The 20,001-nt window shown below is 42.6% G+C and overlaps 1 protein-coding gene across 4 annotated transcripts; it reads right to left on the bottom strand.

The window, feature by feature from the left end:
• Positions 1–725: 725 nt before the first annotated feature.
• On the bottom strand, positions 726–19,680 carry si:dkey-70p6.1 (uncharacterized protein LOC570575 homolog). Of its 4 annotated transcripts, none has more exons than XM_065961654.1 (9): positions 19,281–19,680; positions 10,212–10,439; positions 9,393–9,450; positions 9,179–9,257; positions 7,271–7,620; positions 6,838–6,864; positions 5,612–5,650; positions 3,751–3,888; positions 726–3,100 (listed from the first exon to the last, which is right to left on the bottom strand). In XM_065961654.1, exons 2-9 carry the CDS (start codon positions 10,343–10,345, stop codon positions 2,561–2,563), a joined length of 1,365 nt encoding a protein of 454 aa, XP_065817726.1. In that variant the 5' UTR covers positions 10,346–10,439; positions 19,281–19,680; the 3' UTR covers positions 726–2,560. The 4 variants fall into 4 exon arrangements, with proteins under 4 accessions (XP_065817726.1, XP_020492959.1, XP_020492965.1 ...); XM_020637303.3 differs by having other exon boundaries at positions 7,271–7,737; positions 19,281–19,678; XM_020637309.3 differs by lacking the exon at positions 6,838–6,864 and having other exon boundaries at positions 7,271–7,737; positions 19,281–19,676.
• Positions 19,681–20,001: the final 321 nt, after the last annotated feature.

The following is a 20,001-nucleotide window of genomic DNA, read 5'->3' as shown; positions in this document are numbered from 1 at the left end:
AGCTGTGAACGTTGTATCATCCTCACACCTACAGCTTCTCCCGCTCCTGTTTGTTTTGTTTTCTCTCCTCGCCGAGCGGCTGACACTGTGATCACGGATGTCACACGATGCACGCCGTATCCTCCAAGACAGCCGAAGACTCGCTGCGCCCATGTGACTACTGCCTCAAGGTTAACCTGTTACCATGGAGACAAGCCCGCCAATGAAAATTCAGCAGACGGTTGCGATGTTGACTGCAAGCTTTTTGTTTTAAGGGGTGACCTATTTTTTTTTTTTTCCCCTTTCTCCCCCCTCTTCCTCTTCCCCTCAACTGGTACACAGACGAAGACCCCACTACCCCGGTGCACGTGCACATTTACACAGATACAAACACATGGGAAGGCTACTCACACACACACACACACACACACACACACACACACACACAATGCATACATGCACACACACACACATCAGGGGACAATAGTTTTTTTTTTTTTAATTTTAAATAATCCATATTTTTTGAATAATTATTTGATTTTGACCCTGGGTTTAAAAGTGCAAATGTATATTTGGATAATTCCTTTGACAGGACTGAAGACTTGAATCTACAGGCAGCGTTTAGGATCAGAAGATAAGATTTCCATAAAAAGAAAAGTCTTTGATCTGTCTGCAGTAGATGAAAAAGTGAAATCGTGGCGATATTTTCTTCCTTCACTTTTAATAACTGACACTTTGAGATAAAGCACATTTTTTTTAAAGTGCCACTTTATTACAAAAGTATAAACTTGACTGACATTTCATGAATAGTAATCTTGATATAAAACATTACAATCTTTTGCACTTAGCACTTAATTACACGCTTCTGAGTACAAGACCCTGTAAGTCTGAATAGCAAACACACAACATTAGCTGCCACATTAAATCTTAGCCGGGCTTTCCAAGAACACACCGTAGCTTCATGGCTTCAAAAAACAACAAACAGAACACACTGAAATTTTTACATTGCAGCTGTTTTTGCAGTTTGTGTCACAAGAGAAGTCATTCCAAAACACAACTAAACATAATAGAAAAAGATAGATTTCTTGACACTGATGATATATTTATTATTCTTTCTCTTTTGTAATGTACATACACATTGCATCAACATACAGTTTAATCACATTGTTTGCTGGGGTCATTTTGCCCAAATGAAAGAGAAACTTTATTGTCCAGGATTTGGCTGTAAATTTGAGTGCGTTATCCTCGAGTTGATGCTCTGCTGCTGAGCGAAACCATTTAGCTTCACATTTTTGCCATATTTTTAACACTGATAAACAGAGAGAGAGAGGAGAGAGTTCATCGATGGAGTGATGATGAGACATGACGTTTTGCTAATACACATCAGTTCTACTGTAGCTTTCCAGGCTGCACTATCTTAAAAACCCAAGCAGATTCATATGAGCACAAGGCAGGGACGATGGAGATGAATGGTTCACAGATATGAGACTGAGCAGAGAGGTGTGTGTGTGTGCGTGTGTGTGTGGGGGGTTGAGTGGTCTGTCTCCACCTTTAGGACTCGAGCAGTTGTCTTTAGTCTTGTTCAATCTGTTCTGTGTGTTTCAAATGATGAGAGAAACATACTCTCCTCTCTGCTGCACAGAGTCCCACTGTGCCAAAGACTTCCTTAATCTAACTGGCTTTGTGCTCTACAGAGAAATAAAGCAACACACTACAAAATTAAATAAAACAACCAACGACAATAAATCAAAAACATTCATATAGAGGTACCACATAACAGTGCTTGATTTTTTGTCTTTTTTTTTTCCACTTTTTTAGCATGCAACTTGTAGCAGGCAAAGTGCAGAAACAGGATCAACAAAGTAAAACACTTCATTTACAGACAGCAGTGGAGACAGAGTTCAGTCCATGTCGGATGGAACAAAACGTGACAGAGGGAAGTATCCAGTCGGTTTGTTAAACATGGTTCTGGTCTATATTAGTCGAAGCTTTTAGGAGGAATGCAAAATGTGTGCAATTTTTCTTTATAATACTCTCATAATTGATTCTCTTGGTCCCTGAGCTTTCAAGTATTTTGATTAGTAATTCATTCCTTTCCTATTGTTTCAATTCCATCGTGAATCACATCTCGACAGACTACAGGGAAGGCCTGTTCATGACAGACTAAGTGCTACCAAAAGATTTCACACTGGTCCTGTGCCTTTTCCCCTGAAAGCATTCCTGCCAGGACCAGGAAAAACCCGCTAAAGTTGAGGAAGAATTTAGGCTTTCACTTAATTGTGCTTTGCACATGTTTCAGTAAAATAGAAGTGCTACTGTTACCTACAGATTGCTCTGCAATGTACTTGTGCTCGTTTAATATTCACTACCTTTGGATTCCTTTTAAGGTTGATAGATTGGACTTCGTTTTGAGCCCAGGTCATAACAGATCAACGTTACTGCCCATCGTGTGAAAGGCCTGATGTTATGACTGAATGTAAACAGTATGTGTGGGGGAGTATGACAGGGGCTCAGCCGTCACTCCTCTGGTGTTAGCTCAGCTCCTTGTGTTGGAAAGGTCGGGTCACAGTGCAGCGCCGCCTCAGAGCCCTGTTACGTACATCTCCATGCCGTCATTGAAGGTAAAGATGGTGGTGGTGCTGGAGGTGGCAGAGCCCTGCTTCAGGTCGCCAATGCTCTCATACAGGTTCTCCCCCGGCAGCAGCAGGGCTTTGGCAGGCAGGTGCTGTAACTTGGGGGTTTGCTGTGTCGGCGGCGGTGGAGGGGGTTGCTGCTGCTGCAAAGGCTGCTGGGCTTTCTTCCTCCTGGGCCGCAGGGTGGCACACGTGTTGGGGGGCCGCTCTCGCTTCCAGGCACCTCCATCCTCCATGTTAGCATAGGCCAGGTCGCACTCCTCGGTCCCGATGGACTCGTAGCAGTGGTCATCCATGGGCCCTCCGATGGCCTTCCCCTCCTGAAGGGCCCACGTCTGCGGTTTGACCACTACACTAAACCCCCCGTCCCGGTCTCGGTCCCGGTCACCACGACCCAAGGTCCGGAAGCCAAGATTGGAGGGGGGAGACCCTGGCACAGCTCTCTTCTTCTTTCCAGGTTTACACACCTTTGAGTACATCTCAGCCACCTGCGGTAAGACAAAACATTACTGATTTTATACACTATAAAAAAAACATTTGCCAGACAACATTGTCATCACCAAATGTTTTCAGGTAAGTAGCTGAGACATCGCTTTTCCATGTCTGTAAATTAAATAAACAAGACGTCCTTTGAGAGCTGTAGATAGGCTCAGTTGTTACGTTTGGGCAGAGTTAGGCCAGGTGTTTCCAGTCTGTATGCTAAGCTAAGTGGCTATTCGCTATTTTTTTTAACTTTATAGCCTCTTCCAAAGCTAAATTTACAAGTTTGACAGTTTGCACTTTTCTACATCAACTTCTCTGCAGTTAAAGGAGGGCACTGGTTAGAGATTGTGCTCCATATACAGTGGTATGGTGCTGCATTGGCCCCAGATTCAACTCCAACCATTGGTCCCATGTGACATGTCATCCCCACGCTCTCTTCAAAACAGTTTATTTCATTCTTCAATGCCAAAAAAAATGACTTTGAAAACAAGTTTAAATTGTGCAGCAGGCTCTCTATTTTGTTTTACAGATCGTAAAACAAGTTTAAGCTTTTGTAATCATAAAATAGTGTGCTCAACTATTTGTTCTCCTGATGTTAAAGCCATGTAATACTAGATCACAATTTGACAAATAAACCTGAGGAGTGCTCTCTCACCACTGCAGCAGATGGTTGTATATTCTCCATCGTGTGAGCACTCAGAGGTCCCAGGGCTTTATTTTGGTGCATGAGCAGCTCCTCATCCTCCGGAGGCTTCCAGATGTACTGCTCCCCGTTTCCCATAAACATCACCTCCTGTTAGAATAACAAGAAATTACATTTAGGGCAGAGCTGGTCACGTGTTCGTGCATGCCTTCTTTGAGTATTATGAAAACAGCCCTTTAAAAACACACCCAGTGGGGTTCATGAAAGACAAATTACCCTCTTTAAATATGCAGAAGAGTAGTAGCGCAGAGCATAAGAAATGTATTGGATGGATGTCATACAGTATTGAAGAGATTTTCCCTGGAAGGCGGAGCTTGCAGCGGGAGGAACCATGTGCTTGTATTCTGGATGACTCAATTTCATCATGTTGCGTCACCCACAAGAAACTCAGCGGTGAGCAGCCCTTTGAGCAGCCTGCGTACACATGTAAGCCTGCAGACGCTCGTGTTTCTGAACTCAGGTCACAGCCGAGAGCGCGACCTCGCTGACCTCACACGGGGCACCAAATGGTCTCCCACTGTCACCCCAAGGGGGGGAACAAAGCTTTATATCCACAGTGGAATCAGACAGTCTGCCTACACGCCTGCTGCTGCAAACATATGGAGGAGGTGACACCGCTGAGAGGAGAAACACACCAATGTCCCTGAGAACGGTTCAACGAGTAAACACAACGCTCTGCCCAGACTTTAAAGGTATTCCTCCAGAAGTGCCAACATATAAAAACCTGACAGAGAACAAGAAAATTCTGGACTGTAAAAGATATCTGCCTGATGATCACAGTGAGACTTTTCCATCCAAAATGACACGTCAGAGTACGTTCTCCTAAACAATACAAAGCAGGACTTTAGGAGTCCAAATCTATTTACAGATTGTACATGAGAGTGCTGAATCTGTATGAGCAGGACGGGGTTTTGGTTTTGAAAGGTGGTTTCTTGTTTCCATTTCTAGTACGAGGAGTGTTGTCTACCAGTCCAAGTCCAAATGGAGAGCAAAAAAGGTAGAACACAATGCACAGAGTTATAGCTAATATGCACTATTAATATCTATTTATTTATCTCACTTCATACTGTTATCTCAAAAATGAATAAGGTGATTTCACATTGCATTTTATTTCTGATCGTGTAGGCGTAACGCTGGCAGGTCAAGGCTCTTGATTGGTCAGAAGACTAGAAAGGCTCCATGTAAGTTCAGGCCATTTGCCACTAACTATCACCTGATCGTTTTCTTTTTGATGTGACGTCTGGTAAAATTTCTCAGACTTTTCAAGTTGTTGTTCTGACCTGAGGGAGAGTTCACGTGGATTTAACCAGCTGGAAACTAAACGTTCTGATTGCTCTGACGCCTCATGAATGCAGGATGAAGTGACATCCTCTGGCAACACGTTGAAGTGGACACTCAGACGTGTAAGGTTACATTCCTTCGATGTTGCTTTAAAATGTGAATCAAAGATTTTAAAACATATAACTTAATAACTGTCCAGACAAGAGTTGTACATTTACTAAGCATTATGCCGTGTTTTGGCATCTGAAAAGCCCTCAAAATGACTGACCTATATTATTATTATTATTATTCAAAGTGGCATTCTTAGTTTGTGTGTCACATCTCACTTGTACCTGTGCCAAAACAACCAAAGCAGCCTTTTTTGACTCTGAGCTATTTTCAGTCTGAACGCCTGCTACAGCCACGCTAGCAGCTCTGTGAGACAGTGATGCTTTGAACTGAATGCTAATGAAAAGCTGCCACACAGTTACAATGCTAATGTGCTGAAAGTGAACAGGTAATGTTCACCGGGGTCGTTTGTAGGTTCACGTACTTTATTAGAGACTGGTAAGGGCCATCTTTGGAGTTCAAACTGTCAGAGAAAGAAAGGAAGAAGGAAGATGTGTCTTAAAATACGTTTGAATGAGAAAGATCGTTTTGCCTATTAAGGCAATAAACATTTTTTAAGTCACAGTTTATTCTGCTAATTTGAAGGCATACATTTCGTGAAAATAAACTATCAGCAGCTAGTAGCTGTGAATCGGTGATCTCAACGTATCGACCCATGGGAACAAACATTGAACATTTGACCTTGGGGAAAAGAGATAAATTCTTTACAAAACCCCTTAAATGCATAACATGTAGATTTTGAGGAAAGACACAAAGATACACTCCTCGTTACCACGTTTACCATCTCATTTAGCCTGTTAGCAGCTAACATTTTATGATCAGCACTAGCTGAGGGTAATTAGAACTTTTTGCATGTTGTAAACAAAAGACCTGTTGATGGTGTTTCCTAAAAGTCAGAGGATCATCACAGTGGTTACGTTAAATCCTCAGGGGAATATGAATACCTGATCAACATGTCACGACAACTGATCTAGTGTTTGCACAGATGTTTGTCTTAAACCTCATGGTGGAGCTAGAGGAAAAGTCTGAAGATCACTAAAATCCTCTGGTGACCATTAATGTCTACACTAAAAAAAATTGAGATATTTAATAAAGAAGTCTCGAGCAAACTGAGCGACATATAAAGTTTGCCATTCATAAAGTCTTGCATGCATCCTGGATAATAAAAAGGCCCCCCCCCCCCGTGACATCAAACATTTCACTGTTTAACCGTTCCCTTCAGACATTTTCATAAACTTTTCGATCCGCAGATCTTTTTTTTCCCGGGATTGAGTTAATGTTGTAACTTTGATCTACCAAAAGTTCCTAATTTTCAAGATCCTTAACACTGTCAGTCCAGTTGCCTTTGGATCAAGCTTCGACATATTTTCTTTCAAAATAAAAGCTGATTTTTATCGAAACAGGAAGTAAAGCTAAATTAGCCTCCGGACAAAATGGAAAATAAAACTATCTTCTGATGCATCGGTCAAATCGCTCGAGAACAACCAGCCACTCCGCTTTATGTCCTCTCCCCCTCTACTCGTATTTTCCCTCAACACATGAAAAGAATCGTGTTAACCTCTTCCTCACAGCGACATGATAGTGTTTAGGCTGACGACAGAGAAGGAGGGAAGACTTTTTGTTTTTTGAGTTGTGAAAAAATCAGCTTACGTGATCTTGTGATTCTGATTTCGGATTCTGAAAAAGAAAGAAGGTTAACCACTTTAAATGGATAACCTTTTAACGTGTTCTTTAAGTGGGAACCTTATAAGTCACACATTCAAATATTTTCTTGATCTTATCCCCTACCATGGAAAAAAATCTTAAACCAAATTAAGCATTTAGTCGAACCCTAATGGTCAGATCAGATGGTCTTTTGTGAAGGTTTAAAGTTTCATACATGGTATCCTAGAATGTTCACTAAAGCAATGTCAAGTTCAAATCGAATTCAACTTCTTCAACAGGATCTCATGGTCCTTATGTGCATGAGGAGTTTCTCAAGATGTCATGAGGATGAGATGCAGACTTTAAGGGCTCCTTAATTTAAAATTGTTCTAAATCAAAAAGTTCAAATCATCAGACAAAAAGTCACTGCCCTACTGACCTTCGGGAACGACGGGACACTGAAGGCCGCATCCACGTTTCTTCTCGGCAGCTTCGTGCTGTGAGGGTGCGGCGGAGGAGGGGCGGGATGTGACGGAGGGGCGTGTCTCGGAGGCGGTGCAGGCGGCTCCGCCATATCTGTCCCGCTGTCCCTCTTTTGCGGCGCCTTGTCGGCCTTCCTCAGCTTCCTGACACAGGCGTACTCGGCCGCCTCTGGAGGGTGAGGGGGAGTAATGACCTGGGCCTCAGGTTCCGGCATCCCTCCTTCAACATCGCCATCGGGGTCTGGTGGCGCTGGGGTGTTGGCGGGGACTGCAGGAGGCGCCGGAGTGTCCGTCTGGCCGGCCCTGCCTACCATGGCGTAGAGGGCATCGTCAGTACGTGAGGCGGAAGAGCGTCGACCCACCTCAGAGTAAGTGTGCTCCCCTTCCTCTCCAGTCCCAGATGGGATCTGGGGAAGCTGCCTGCCTTGAGAACGAAGGTCAGAGTTAGACCGGCGGCTGAGCTGCAGGCTAGACGTTTCCCTTTAGAGGCCTCTTCAGGGGGGGACACAGGCCACTTTCACCCTACCTTAGATGTTACCCCTCATCCTTGAACATGAAAACTTCTCTCACTGAATATAAAAAAAACTGGAGCTGTTGAGACATCCAATTTGACTTCATTCCACTGCAATGGAAGCAGGACAAGAATGAAGCAGGACATATGCTTCTATTTCTTCAAACCCTCTCAGGCTACTGTCACAGTGCCCACAAACACAGCTCCCCGCTGACTGTCAGTGACGGAGCTCCAGGACTCGTCTTGGCTCTCTCATTTCTGTCTTTGAGCGAGAGAGAGAGAGAGAGAGAGAGAGCGATACATGTTCTCGAATGAAGACTGAAAATAAGACGGAGCTGTAAATGTAATCTGAGCTCTGTTTTACAAGTGCTCTTTAATTTGTTTGCAGAAATGTAGAGGCCGGATATGAAACCGAGCACAAAGAGAAAATAATCTAATGCTATCAAAACATGTATTGAATTATGAGGGCTTGTTTTTATGGCATCATCCATATCAGAACATGTTACAGTTCATATGAACGTGTGGATAATTGTTCCGTTCATTGCCAACTTGTCATGCTTTTGATCTGGAGCTAAACATCCAATTGATTTTCCATTCCTGCCATTTCATGCTTCATTCTGTTGGCCGGAAACCTTTCCCTTCCAATAATTGGGATTTTTTTATGCTTTCAAATAAGCTCAATAAAACATGCCAGTGTGGTGGCAATACATTTCAACTCCTGGTGCTCTCAGTATTCCCCTGAAATCCCTTTTTGTTGATGCTTCATCATTCAGCCATAGACGGATTATGAGATATTGGGGGCCCCTGGGCACGTGGACTCCACTGAAACACAAGAACTTGAAGTCTACATGTTTTCAAATGAATGCATCACTGCGTGACAATGTACCTGATGAACACAAACAGAGGACACTTTACTAAATCATGATTTCAAAATGGTGCAGAAAACCTTCAAATTGTGCAGAAATATTTATTAAATGGAGGGAAAGACATTTCTGGTGCTAAAAATGTTCTGGGGGGGAAAAAACTCCAGACCTCCTACAAAGACTTTTCTCAAATAGACTAAACTTATTAGCACAGTTTTTTAACATTTTAAAATATCATACAGGGAAATAAGTAAGGCTGAACTGGTCAGCAAATTAGTCTTAAAGATCAGTATAAAAATTTTTTTGATAAAATCGTAATCGTGATTTTGCCATACGAAATTGTGATATGATATATTTTCCATATCATCTTTTTGTATTTCTCCCCTTGTCATTGAGGGGCCCACGATGATGATGATGATGATGATGATGAATGATGAAGTCGACATACTGGAGAACACACGTGAGGAATTGTATGTTAAAGATGGACTCACTTTTGCCGTTGCAGTTCATCTTGTTCATCTCCGTGTCTGATTTACTGATGGACCGCAGCTTGGACTGTCTGAGTATACCCTGACGACACACACACACACACACACACAGACAATCATACACAGGGCCAGTTGAACAGTAGATAAAACTGAGAATGTTGTCGTCAGAATCTCTGCAGCACAAACCCAACATGGAGGAGTGCTTTCAGATACCTACCATGTCCATGAGACGGTGTTTTCCACCCTCGCCGGGAACATTGTGCGTCTTTCCCTTCCTGTGGTAAACACAAACACTCTGTCACACAGGTTGACACTTACTACACTGACGTGTGTGTGTGTGTGTGTGTGTGTGTGTGTGTGTGTGTGTGTGTGTGTGTGTGTGTGCGTGTGTGTGCGCTGAGATTGACTCACTGTCCATGTGTGTCTGAGTCAGATTGTGACAGTAGGTGCATGTTTGTGTTTGCATAAGTGCATGTCAGTGGTTATATCAAGTACAGCATCAGGTCAGTGCTTTAACTTTTGATATTTTTTACTCCATTTTTATTTGTTACTTTAAGATATTTATTTTTGATTTGATCAGGAACAGAAACATTTGTAAAAGGTCGAACTGGCTGTCGCAACTCTTTTAAAATTAATTTAAAACATCCGGTCAAATTACTTATTAAATCACAACAAAAACAAGTGTAAGAAAAAACAACATATTTATAGGCACGTTATTTTCAGTGTATAAAAGAACACAACGAAACTTTGTTGTCCCGCGCAGCAGCAATACAAGTCTGGTCACATATATAAAAATATATTTGTATGTACGTACAATAATATATGGAATTTAAACTTGTTAAATAATGTGATTTATTGCGACTATTGAAATTCAGGGATTAATTGCAATTTTTAAAAAAATGTATCAAATATTGACCTATGTTTAGTAATTCTGTACAATCATTTCAGTTAGATTTTAATTGCATGTGTAACTCAGCATATGTGTGTGTGTGTGTGTGTGTGTGTGTGTGTCTGTGTTCATGTTGCCTGTTCTAACCTCTGGCAGCCCACGCAGAGCACCACGATGAGGATGGTGACGACGAAGGCTGAGGCAGCAGCGATAGCGCCCAGCAGCAGGACCTTGCCGTAGGGAGGAGCCGTGAAGTTCAGCCCGTCCTGCATGGAGGCCATGTGGGAGCGCTGACGCTCACTTGCTCTCACACACACACACACTCACACCCTTACAAGTCATGCACGCAGGGAGGTGCCACGGTCACACTGGGATCTGCAGGGAGAAGGCACAGAGAGGGGCTTAATTACAAAACGGTCTAACCTTTACGAAACATTAAGTAGGTTAACAAAGCAGCGGAACCAGAAGTAAAATATTCACGCTGCAGAGAGCAGGAGACGAGCAGCAGTTTGAAAAAGAGTAGAGAAATGAAAAATCCCATCCAGCTCTGAGGCAGTGAAGTGAACAGACATTACGCCTCAGGCATGTGCTTCTGCTTTACCTTGTTTGAGGGATTACTGAGCTTTATGTGTCACACTTACACGGACATCAACAGCAGACCTGCTCACCAACAAGGATTTTTGTAGGTGTCTAGGTCCAAAAACGAGCTCCTGCTTTAAGTAATCCAAAAAATGACACATTTGCCACCTGCTTTTGAAACTGAAATAAAGCAGAAAAATCCTCCATATTTGAACTCAGTTTCAGGAGAATCCTCTGTTTGTCAGGTAGCGTCTACGAGGCATACGGGCAAATACAAATTTCCTCTTGTTTAACCATTCAACAAAAACAAACATACATATTGAGAAGGCACAATGAGTCACAGAGAAGCCGAACACGCCAGCAGGCAGAGGAGCCTGAAACACTGAAGGAGACGAGTATGAAAGCAGGAGCGAGCAGACAGAAAACGTCTTTTTTTTTGCTCCCTGTCTTCTCCTCCCTGCATGCCAGACAATTTCACATTTGGCAGTGTAATATGTTTCAAATAAACAGTAGAAAACACAGAGCCATAACAAAAAGAGCAAACAACAAGCCGGCTCTAATCTCTGTCAAATCACGCCATCTGTCTGCTGTGGCTGTGTGGTTTCATGTGTGTTTATGTGTGATTGTCACACGTCCATCAGAAACAACAACACTAAATGACAGACTGGAGGAAACATACCGCCTTGGTTTATCCAATAATCTCAAGTTTGGCGGATGATATTACTTGACTGTTTGTATATCTCTGATCTAAATGTGTCTTGTGTATTTATTCAGTTTAAAGCTGCAGATTTTCGTCCAAACACTTTAAGACACATCTCTAAGACAAACTTCCCTCCATCCTCCTCACTTATGATCAAATGTGAAACTTTGAACAACGTGCTGATTCCACATAGATCCTTTCCTCCCAGACAGACTTTAATCTTCTAAGTCCAAATGACTTCAACAATCTGTCTGTATCCTGGTGAACAATGTGCGTATACCCTGAATGTTTGCCAAAGCCTTGGACGCCCTAAGACGGCTGCAGCTGCTTTAGGAGAGACCAGCGCATTAGTGAGCATTTCTGAAGCCAACATGTCAATCTAAAGCAGCTCCAATAATCAAGCTTAAGTACTGCAGCAGCGATCTGTAAAGTTAGAGGGCTAATAAGGATTTAAGAAACCCAAGCATGAATTTCTGCTCCGCTCTTCTTCTAAAAATCATCAGTTCACGACCTTGTAATTTGGTTAATTCCACATTTCCTTCAGCATGGATTCAGCTGAATTTTTGCCAGTCATGCAAAAACCTGCCTTGCAATCGAGTCCATTTCTGTCCCCACAGTGAGATCACATGCGATCATGAAAGACTGTTTTGGAGTCTGTCTGATGGAAAAAAAAAAAAGATCCAAGAGTCTATTTATAAGTGTTCAGGTCTATGTTTTGCACACCTTCTATTAAAGTAGTGAAAGCCTTTTCAGTGTTGCCTGTGTACTCTTCAAATCCTTCCAAGACTGGCCCTGTGCCCAACACAGTCTCCATGCTAAATCCGGCACACAACAAACCACATTTAGTTCTATTAACCAGTATTTTAACTCTTAGACTATACATAAGTTAGTCTTAACTTTTCCTACCCATCGGCCCCAACACATTATCTCTGGATTCAAATGACGTAAAAAAAAAAAAAAAGATTGTTCAAAAGCATTATATCAGACGCTACATACGTTTTTAGTTTCTGCAGCATGCAGCATCCTCCAGTGTTAAAAATGAAGCCAATGTGGCAGTGCAACATCCTGCAGTTCTTCAAGTGGCCACTAGAGGCTTGATGCAAAGGCCACAGAAGTCACATTAACGCCCATGTTAAAATGCCCATTCTCTGCTCTGTCTCTTTGGTTGTTTCTAAGTTGACCAAAAGTTAGCTTGATTACGCATTTTGTACATGGGGACCGCCAGTTTTCACCTTCAAAACTCCACTTCAGAAACCAGCTGGTTACGTCAAAGAGACTACACGTCCATGTTTTATACATTCCATAGTCTACAGCCATGTTGGTGGATTCGATGCTATTTAGGCAAAGGGATGCTCATCTAACAGTGTCACAATAAAATGGTTAGCATGTTGAGGTTTAGCAGGTTTAGCAGGTAGACTGTGCAGGTAAAAAGCTAAACAATCCTCAATAGTGACTAAATAAAATAAATAAAAAAATAAAATAAAATAAAATATCTTTACATGTTATCACAAACAGCTGTAGAATGAATATAGACAAGCATCTCTCCAATATCCTCTGTTCTCTTTTCCTTGAAGACATGAAGACGATCAGTGGTTCCCAACCTTTTTTTCCTTGGAGCCCCCCCCCCCATACTTGCCTGGGCCCCTTAGGACCTACATAGAAAAAAGGTGATACACTGCAAATTACCATATATTTGAATAGCTTTCATTGATAAAATCCTCTCAGAATATGCCTACACACATGTTCTTACCAAAAGACATTTGAATAAATGTCTCAGTAATGCTTTAACATGATTTTATTTAATATGTGCAAATCTAATTTTGACAACCTCAGAGCAGACAGAGCCTCGCGCCCACCCCTGATATCTCAGGCGTCCACCCTAGGGGGCTCAGACCGCAGGTTGGGAACCACTGAGCTATAGATACCTAACTTCAACAGGGATACAATCAGATTACAACGAAAAAACACAATCAGAGATGTCACTGGTACTGGAAGTGAATGCTAGCAGGGCATCTTTCTCAGTGAATGTTTGTTTGGTTTCTAATTTAACAAGTTTTGGTGCAACACATGAGGAGTGTTCCTGTTTGTAAATGAGATAAGAGGGCTTGAGTATGAGATCGGATGTGGGTTGTTGTTTCAAATGTTTGGCCTCTTGTGTTGTGCAGCAGGCTGCTGTCTGGCTCTGCCTCTGATAGAATCGATTGGCTCTATCAAAATGAAGTTTCCATCTGTGTCGACTGGAGCTGAATCAGATTTTTTTTTTTTTTTACATCAGAGGACAGGATTGATGATTCACAGAGGTAATCAATTTTTAGCGGAACTTTCAAACAGTTCAATAGAGGGTGTGGTCTGTGTTAGTCTCCATGTCAGCGGTATACTGTATACTCCCTGCTGGTTTATCATGTGGACTACTTTTACTATTCATTCATTTTTCTCTCTGAAGGTTTCTTCTTCTCTATTAAAGTGTTGAGTTGTTATTCCTTGACTAAGTTAACTGGCTTCAGTATTATAACAGACCTCAAGAAAATGACATGAAATATACTGATATCACAAAAGCTTCCACAATAAGAAATCTTCAACGGTGGGATTGATTTAAAAAAGACAAATTAATACCATTCAAAAATCATTTTAATGTATTTATTGCTTGTCTGATATGATGATAGGCATATCTTAGAGAAGACAATATGGATCAAGGTTTTCCCTTTGTTTTGATGTTAATGAATTATCGATCATTGAAGCTACTAATTCCATACCAATCCATCATTTCACTGGACCTACACATCTGCTTTTCTATTAAAACCAACAGAATAGGGATGAAGGAGGAGTTTATTTCGCTCTGCACGGTAGAAGTTTTGCAGACTTTTGGTTATTTGCGTCTCTTTTAGTTGTTCCAGTCATGAACCCAACTGTTCTCAGCATGAAATCCAATTTGCTCCAAATTTCACACACAGACATCTCTGTGGTTCTTTGCACGCTGCTTTGAGGACAAGAGAACCGCTGCTCTGTTTTATTATTCAAATAAACCCCACATTAATTACTTTTAATGTGATCTATGATCAATAAGGCATATTTTCCAGCGCCGTAAATACTGCAGAATAATCGCAGACTTCTTTGGGCATGTGTTAAGAAGAGTGACTGCAGCGGTGAACATGTTTTCCCAGCATGCCGCTCAAAACTGTTTTGGGTGAATTTGAACAGCAGCCAGCAAACATGTCAGAGATTTTACACACTGTGACCTGCTTTTAATGACAGTTACTTCACACACCAGAGGAGAACGGGAAAGCTCCAGAGTGATGATCTGAATTCAACAGTTTGGTTTAAAGACAGAAACACACACCTGTGACGAAATGATCACTTAAATGACGGCTGCTACAGCGTCACTGTAATTATATCCGTGCTGATTTGACAACAGAGCGAGGATGAGTGGAGTTGGAGAGGGTAATGAGCGAGAAGAAAGGGGAAGAGGTGTAGGTGTGGAGGAAAAGAAAGCGAGCGAGGATGGGAGGAAGAGGAGCGTGGGAGTCCTGTGGCAGGTGTTTGAAGACGCTGAAAGCAGATGATGAGACGAGGCTGTCACATTTCCTAACAAGGTTTCCTTCCTTTCCTTTTTCCTTCCTCGTCTCAATGAGTGTGTCCACGCACCTCCCCTCCCCCCCCCCCCCCGCCTCCGCCTGCGGTGTTCAGCGAGTGACGCCTCAGCACTGCGGTGTAATCTCTGGCCCTCGAGCTGCCTTGTCACAGCCAACCAATTGGACGTAGCGCTCAGAGCAGGAGGAAGAAACGGCCCTACCCAGGCAGATTTCCCCACTGAACAAAGCCCCCCCCTCCTCCTCCTCCTCCTCCTCCTCCTCTCCCTCAGAGCCACAAAGACCCCCTCTTGTCCAGCTGCCTGTGGAGCTCAGTGGGCTTTATACACCTACAAGTGAATACCTGGGGAGGAGGGGGGTTGTGGGGGCAGATTTACCAGGTGTTGCCCTGAATACTTGTCACAGACCAGAAGGATACTTACAGTGAAGAGACAGAAGTATCACTTATTATTAATACCTGGTGTCTTTACTAAATCCCATTCAGTGTACGCAACACTAAAAGAAAAGAAAACCAAACCATAAAAGTGAATTTCTTTACTTTGAGAGCTAGGACTGGGGGTCACCAGGTAATCACACTACGATACAATACCACACAGTGTGATACAATACGCTATGATATACAATATGATACAATATTAAACCCTATGATACCATACCATACAGTACGATACGACCGTTACAGTACAGTAATATACAGTACAATAGGATACAATACGCAATACGTGGAAAACAACAATGATGATTCTGTGATAATCTATATACTATAAAGACCAATCACAATAACTCATGATATCTGACTATCTGAAGGATATAAAATGACCCTGAAAAGATATTATGCAGGATTCAAATCTGTATTCTCTTCAGTTTTGTTGCAGTTTCACCCTCGGTCATGCTTCATCTGCTAACTTCTTTTCACGTCTGATCAACATAAAAACGCTGTCAGCTGCTTTTTTGGGCCAATGAACTTCTGTTCACGCTACCCTCATTTATGTCGCGAGTACCCCAGTGAGAATGTTTTTCTTAGTTAAATTATAGATATTTTACAGCAATTCGATGATAGTATCACACAAGTCAGAATGATGATATATTTCCTTAGTGATATTTTGTCCCAACCGCTGTTTGGATCAGAAAACAAGATATATATGAAAGCAACCTGTATTCAATTCTGAAAGCTAAAAGCTAGTACAGCGAGTGGATCTTTTAGCTTGGATTATTTATCTGTATATAATACATTTACAGATTTCTCTTCATGTTTTCTTGTCTTCTTCTTGCGTCAGACACAAAGGAGAAAAGGATTGCTAGCGATTCGTTTCATTATTGATCAATATGCAGACGATGTGTTCTGATAAATCTTTGGTCTATGACACTAAAGTCTGATGTGGTCAAATATGAAAAATGAAGTGTGAGTATACGGTATTGTAAAATGTAAGCCAAAACACTAAGCTTAGGAACAACATAATCAAGCCGACAATGATGAATGTTTGGCATTTTTAATTCACTTTAAAAAAGCACACAGTTGTTTTCTGTTGATGAACGTATCGAGTAATCAACTAAACGTGCAGCATTATTGGAAACATGAATGAATGGATGAAGGGTTGATCACCAGGGAGGCAAAGTGAACGTGCCATGATCGACAGATAAAAACAAAATGAGTCATCAGCTATTTTTGATTAACAGGGAACAGTTAAAAAAAAAGTGACTTTTCAGTTGAATTGAACTCTGCAAAGGCTTCAACTAATGTTTGACTGCACGATTGTTTCATCTCTTGTTTGCAGTTCATCAATGAATCATTTTGACTTTAAAACATCAGAACATAAAGTGAAAGTGAAATCTGGATAGATTCTTCCAACAAACAAACAGTCCTAGTCACAAAAACATACAGTGTAGTTCGATATGAATCTGAGAAAAATGTAACAGTGAAAAACAAGGTATTCTGTCATTATTCATCAATTATTTAAATATGCTGATCAGTTTTTGCCCATTGGATTCATTGACCCGGCTCAGAAATCTGTTGACTTCCACTTTTCAGTTGTGACATGTTTATTGTGTTCCTGCTCACTCGTTTCAATAAATCATCTTTCTATGACCGTCAGTTTGTCACATTACACAAGATAAATCTTTCTGTTCTCTGCTTTTAAAAAGACATAAAGAGGGGCGCTGGTGGAACAGTGGGTAGTGCCTGCACCCCACATATGGAGGCTATAGTCCTCCAAGCGAGCGGCCCGGGTTCAAATCCAAACTATGGCTCCCTTGGCTCTCACTGATTTCCAATTCTCCTATCTCTCCAATAAAGACACAAAAGCCCCCCCCCCCCCCCCCCAAACAAGAACAAACAAAAGACATAAAGCTAAACAAAATCATCAATAAGGAAATCATCAGTTACATCATCAGTTGACTGAGCGAATGCTAAATTTACCTGTTGACTTGGATGTTATCTCACTGATAACATGCCTGATAATGAAGTGTGAAGCATGCTGGGAGACTCTTATCAGCCAATCAGATCAGCTTTACTACAACGTCCGCTTCATTCTTAAACAAAACGAATGCGTATTGTCTCATTCCTTCAAACACTAAAGAAAATATTCATGTTTGGAGGCTAGACATCAAACAAGGACTTATGTTGTAATCCTAAAAAAAAAAAAAAGAAGAAATGCTATATTTAAGGAACACATTTAACCCCACGGACTGAAAATAAACACCAGTGGGCTTTTCATTTTCTAGGAACAGACTGTGCATTAACATGACTGTTTATAATTAACAACTGGACCTCTTTTCAACCAACCAATGAGCTCAGCCGGCAGTGGCCTGTGTGCCGAAACTGCTCAGGTTTTGATAAACCACCTGGGAGTTCATGTGGAGCGAAAACCTCACCCTCTGTGTGACACAAATAACAGCTATATGTGTGTGTGTGTGTGTGAGGCGGGGGGAGAGAGAGAGAGAGAGAGAGAGAGAGGGGAGGCTGCTATTGTGTGAGAATGTGAATTAGGTCAAATGTTTGCTTGCAACAACGATTAACCATGCCCCTGTGAGGAAGAAAGCGCTGAAGCCTGTATGGAAGAGGAGGCTCTGTCTTTATCTGAGCCACGCCGCCTCTGATACAAACACCGCCTGACATTATTCACACCAAATTAGTGGATAATTATAATTTCTTGTGATCACATTATTCACATCCTCTACAGAAGCTTTTGGCAGAGAGAGGGAACCTTGAAACGAGCTGAAAAAAACAACAACAGAAAAGGCTGAAAGTTGAAAGAGAATCACAGTTTTTCTAATCACGTTTTTATTTTGTGTGTGTGTGTCTGTGTTTGTGTGTGTGTGTGTGTGTGTGTGTGTGTGTGTGTGTGTGTGTGTGTGTGTGTGTGTGTGTGTGTGTGCGTGCGCTCTGTTTGGAGCAATAAAGAAATCATGCATGTCGTTGCCGTGTGTCAGGGGAGGTTGTGTGAGTGTGTGGCTCATGATGGCACCCACTCAGGAGGCATCAATCACAGCTGGGTGACGGTTCTCAAACTGCAGAGATGCTCATGACAACAGGTTACAAATGAAGAGAGAAGAGGGCCATGCAGGGTGTGAACTCGCTTTTCTTTTCTTTTTTTTTAAAATGCCCATGCAGGGAGCGGGTGGAAGCAGAATAAGAGGAATTTCAAGCTGATGCAGCGTGCTTTTTGTCAGGGGTTTTGTTTCATTACGCCTTTAGCAACTCTGATTTTTTTGTTCATTAATCATCAAAGGGTTTCCGATTCATTTCCAGATCAAAGTGAGGCTGGTGGAGGATGCTGTGTCCCTGAGGTCAGCTGGCAACTTACACGACAAAGCCACATCCCCACACCCCCCCACCCCCCCCTATTTATGAGTACAGGGGATGGAGGAGGGGAGGGTGGAGAGGGGACTGCAAATGTTAACGGAAGGTCTAACGTTAATTATCGTTATGCTCCACAGACGGCAGGGACGATGCACAAGGCAGGGGAATCATGATCGGAGGATCTCTGCACTTTCCTCCCTGCAAATCACAACGACTTTCTCTGATGAATGCGCTCCTGTTGGGGCTTAAATCGTGAAATAATTCAATGCAGTATAACAGCTAAAAGGTGGGGAGCACACGTGTCTGTGTTCAATGTATGAGCAGAGAAGATAAGCACAAAGGGGGGAAAAAACGCACAGGAGACGTGTTTCATGTTTGAATGGAGGATGGTGTGTGCAGCTTATCGACCTGAATCTATAGACACATATGAATGATCCCCCCCCACCCCCCTCCTCTCCTCCCGTCTCTCCCCCCCCCCCCCCCCCCCCCCCCTCCAGCCTGTCACATAGCCACGGGCACAGAGCATTGCGCTATAGCATCCCTGTACTCACTCAGATGAGGGGTTTTGGGAGGCGCAGCGTCAACCCTGGTCGCTTCCTTCAGCTTCCACTCGGACCAGGCGCAGCATAATCAACCAAAAGCGAGTTGCCTTCTGTGGGGTTCACAAAACACAAATGCAGCATATTTTGCATGTGACATCCTCCGAGCAGCGCGTTGACCCTCTTGTGCGCCCCTGTCCGCGCTCCTCTGCTTCCCCCCCCCCAAAAAAAAAGCCAGCAAAGGAGGCTACAAAAAGTGCCCGCGTCCTCCCTCTGATGCCGCTGCTGTATCTCCAATTTTATGTCCAAGAGTCTAGTTTTTCCTCCTCCACAGTCCCTCAAGCCCCCTCCATCTGTACTCGCATCCCCTCGGCTCAGCTACTGTGCTTCCATGTGACACAGGCAGAGCTGGAGACCCCCCCAATCTTTTGCGCTTCGTCTTTTGATTCTAGCGTCATCGCTCGGCAGGACGGGGAAGTGCGGGTGATAAATGAGCTGAATCCGGTCTGAGAGGATTTTAAATACACTATAAGGTGCACGGGGATGTGCTTATCAGAGAAGGATATAAAAAAAAAATGGATTTCGCATTTTGAAGTCTCAGCTAGGTCTAAATTACACTGGCAGGTTCTGCTTTTAGACAGGAAAATAAAAAAATAACCTGTTGAAATTGTCTCCCTCCCCCCCCCCCTGATGTTTGCCTTAATTGGTCACATTAAACATGTGTTTGTGGTAA

Source organism: Labrus bergylta, chromosome 12 (assembly GCF_963930695.1).
Source record: "Labrus bergylta chromosome 12, fLabBer1.1, whole genome shotgun sequence".
Taxonomy (NCBI): Eukaryota; Metazoa; Chordata; class Actinopteri; order Labriformes; family Labridae; genus Labrus; species Labrus bergylta.
This window is presented reverse-complemented; position numbering and strand designations above follow the sequence as displayed.

Bases quoted from the DNA above. Each gene is read 5' to 3' on its own strand.
- si:dkey-70p6.1 (XM_020637303.3), bottom strand. From the start codon at position 10,345: ATGGCCTCCATGCAGGACGGGCTGAACTTCACGGCTCCTCCCTACGGC. The intron at 9,258-9,392 runs GTAGGTATCTGA...GTGTGTCGTCAG, and splicing joins AACACCGTCTCATGGACATG to GGTATACTCAGACAGTCCAA. The intron at 5,651-6,837 runs GTAAGCTGATTT...TTTCTCTGACAG, and splicing joins AATCAGAATCACAAGATCAC to TTTGAACTCCAAAGATGGCC.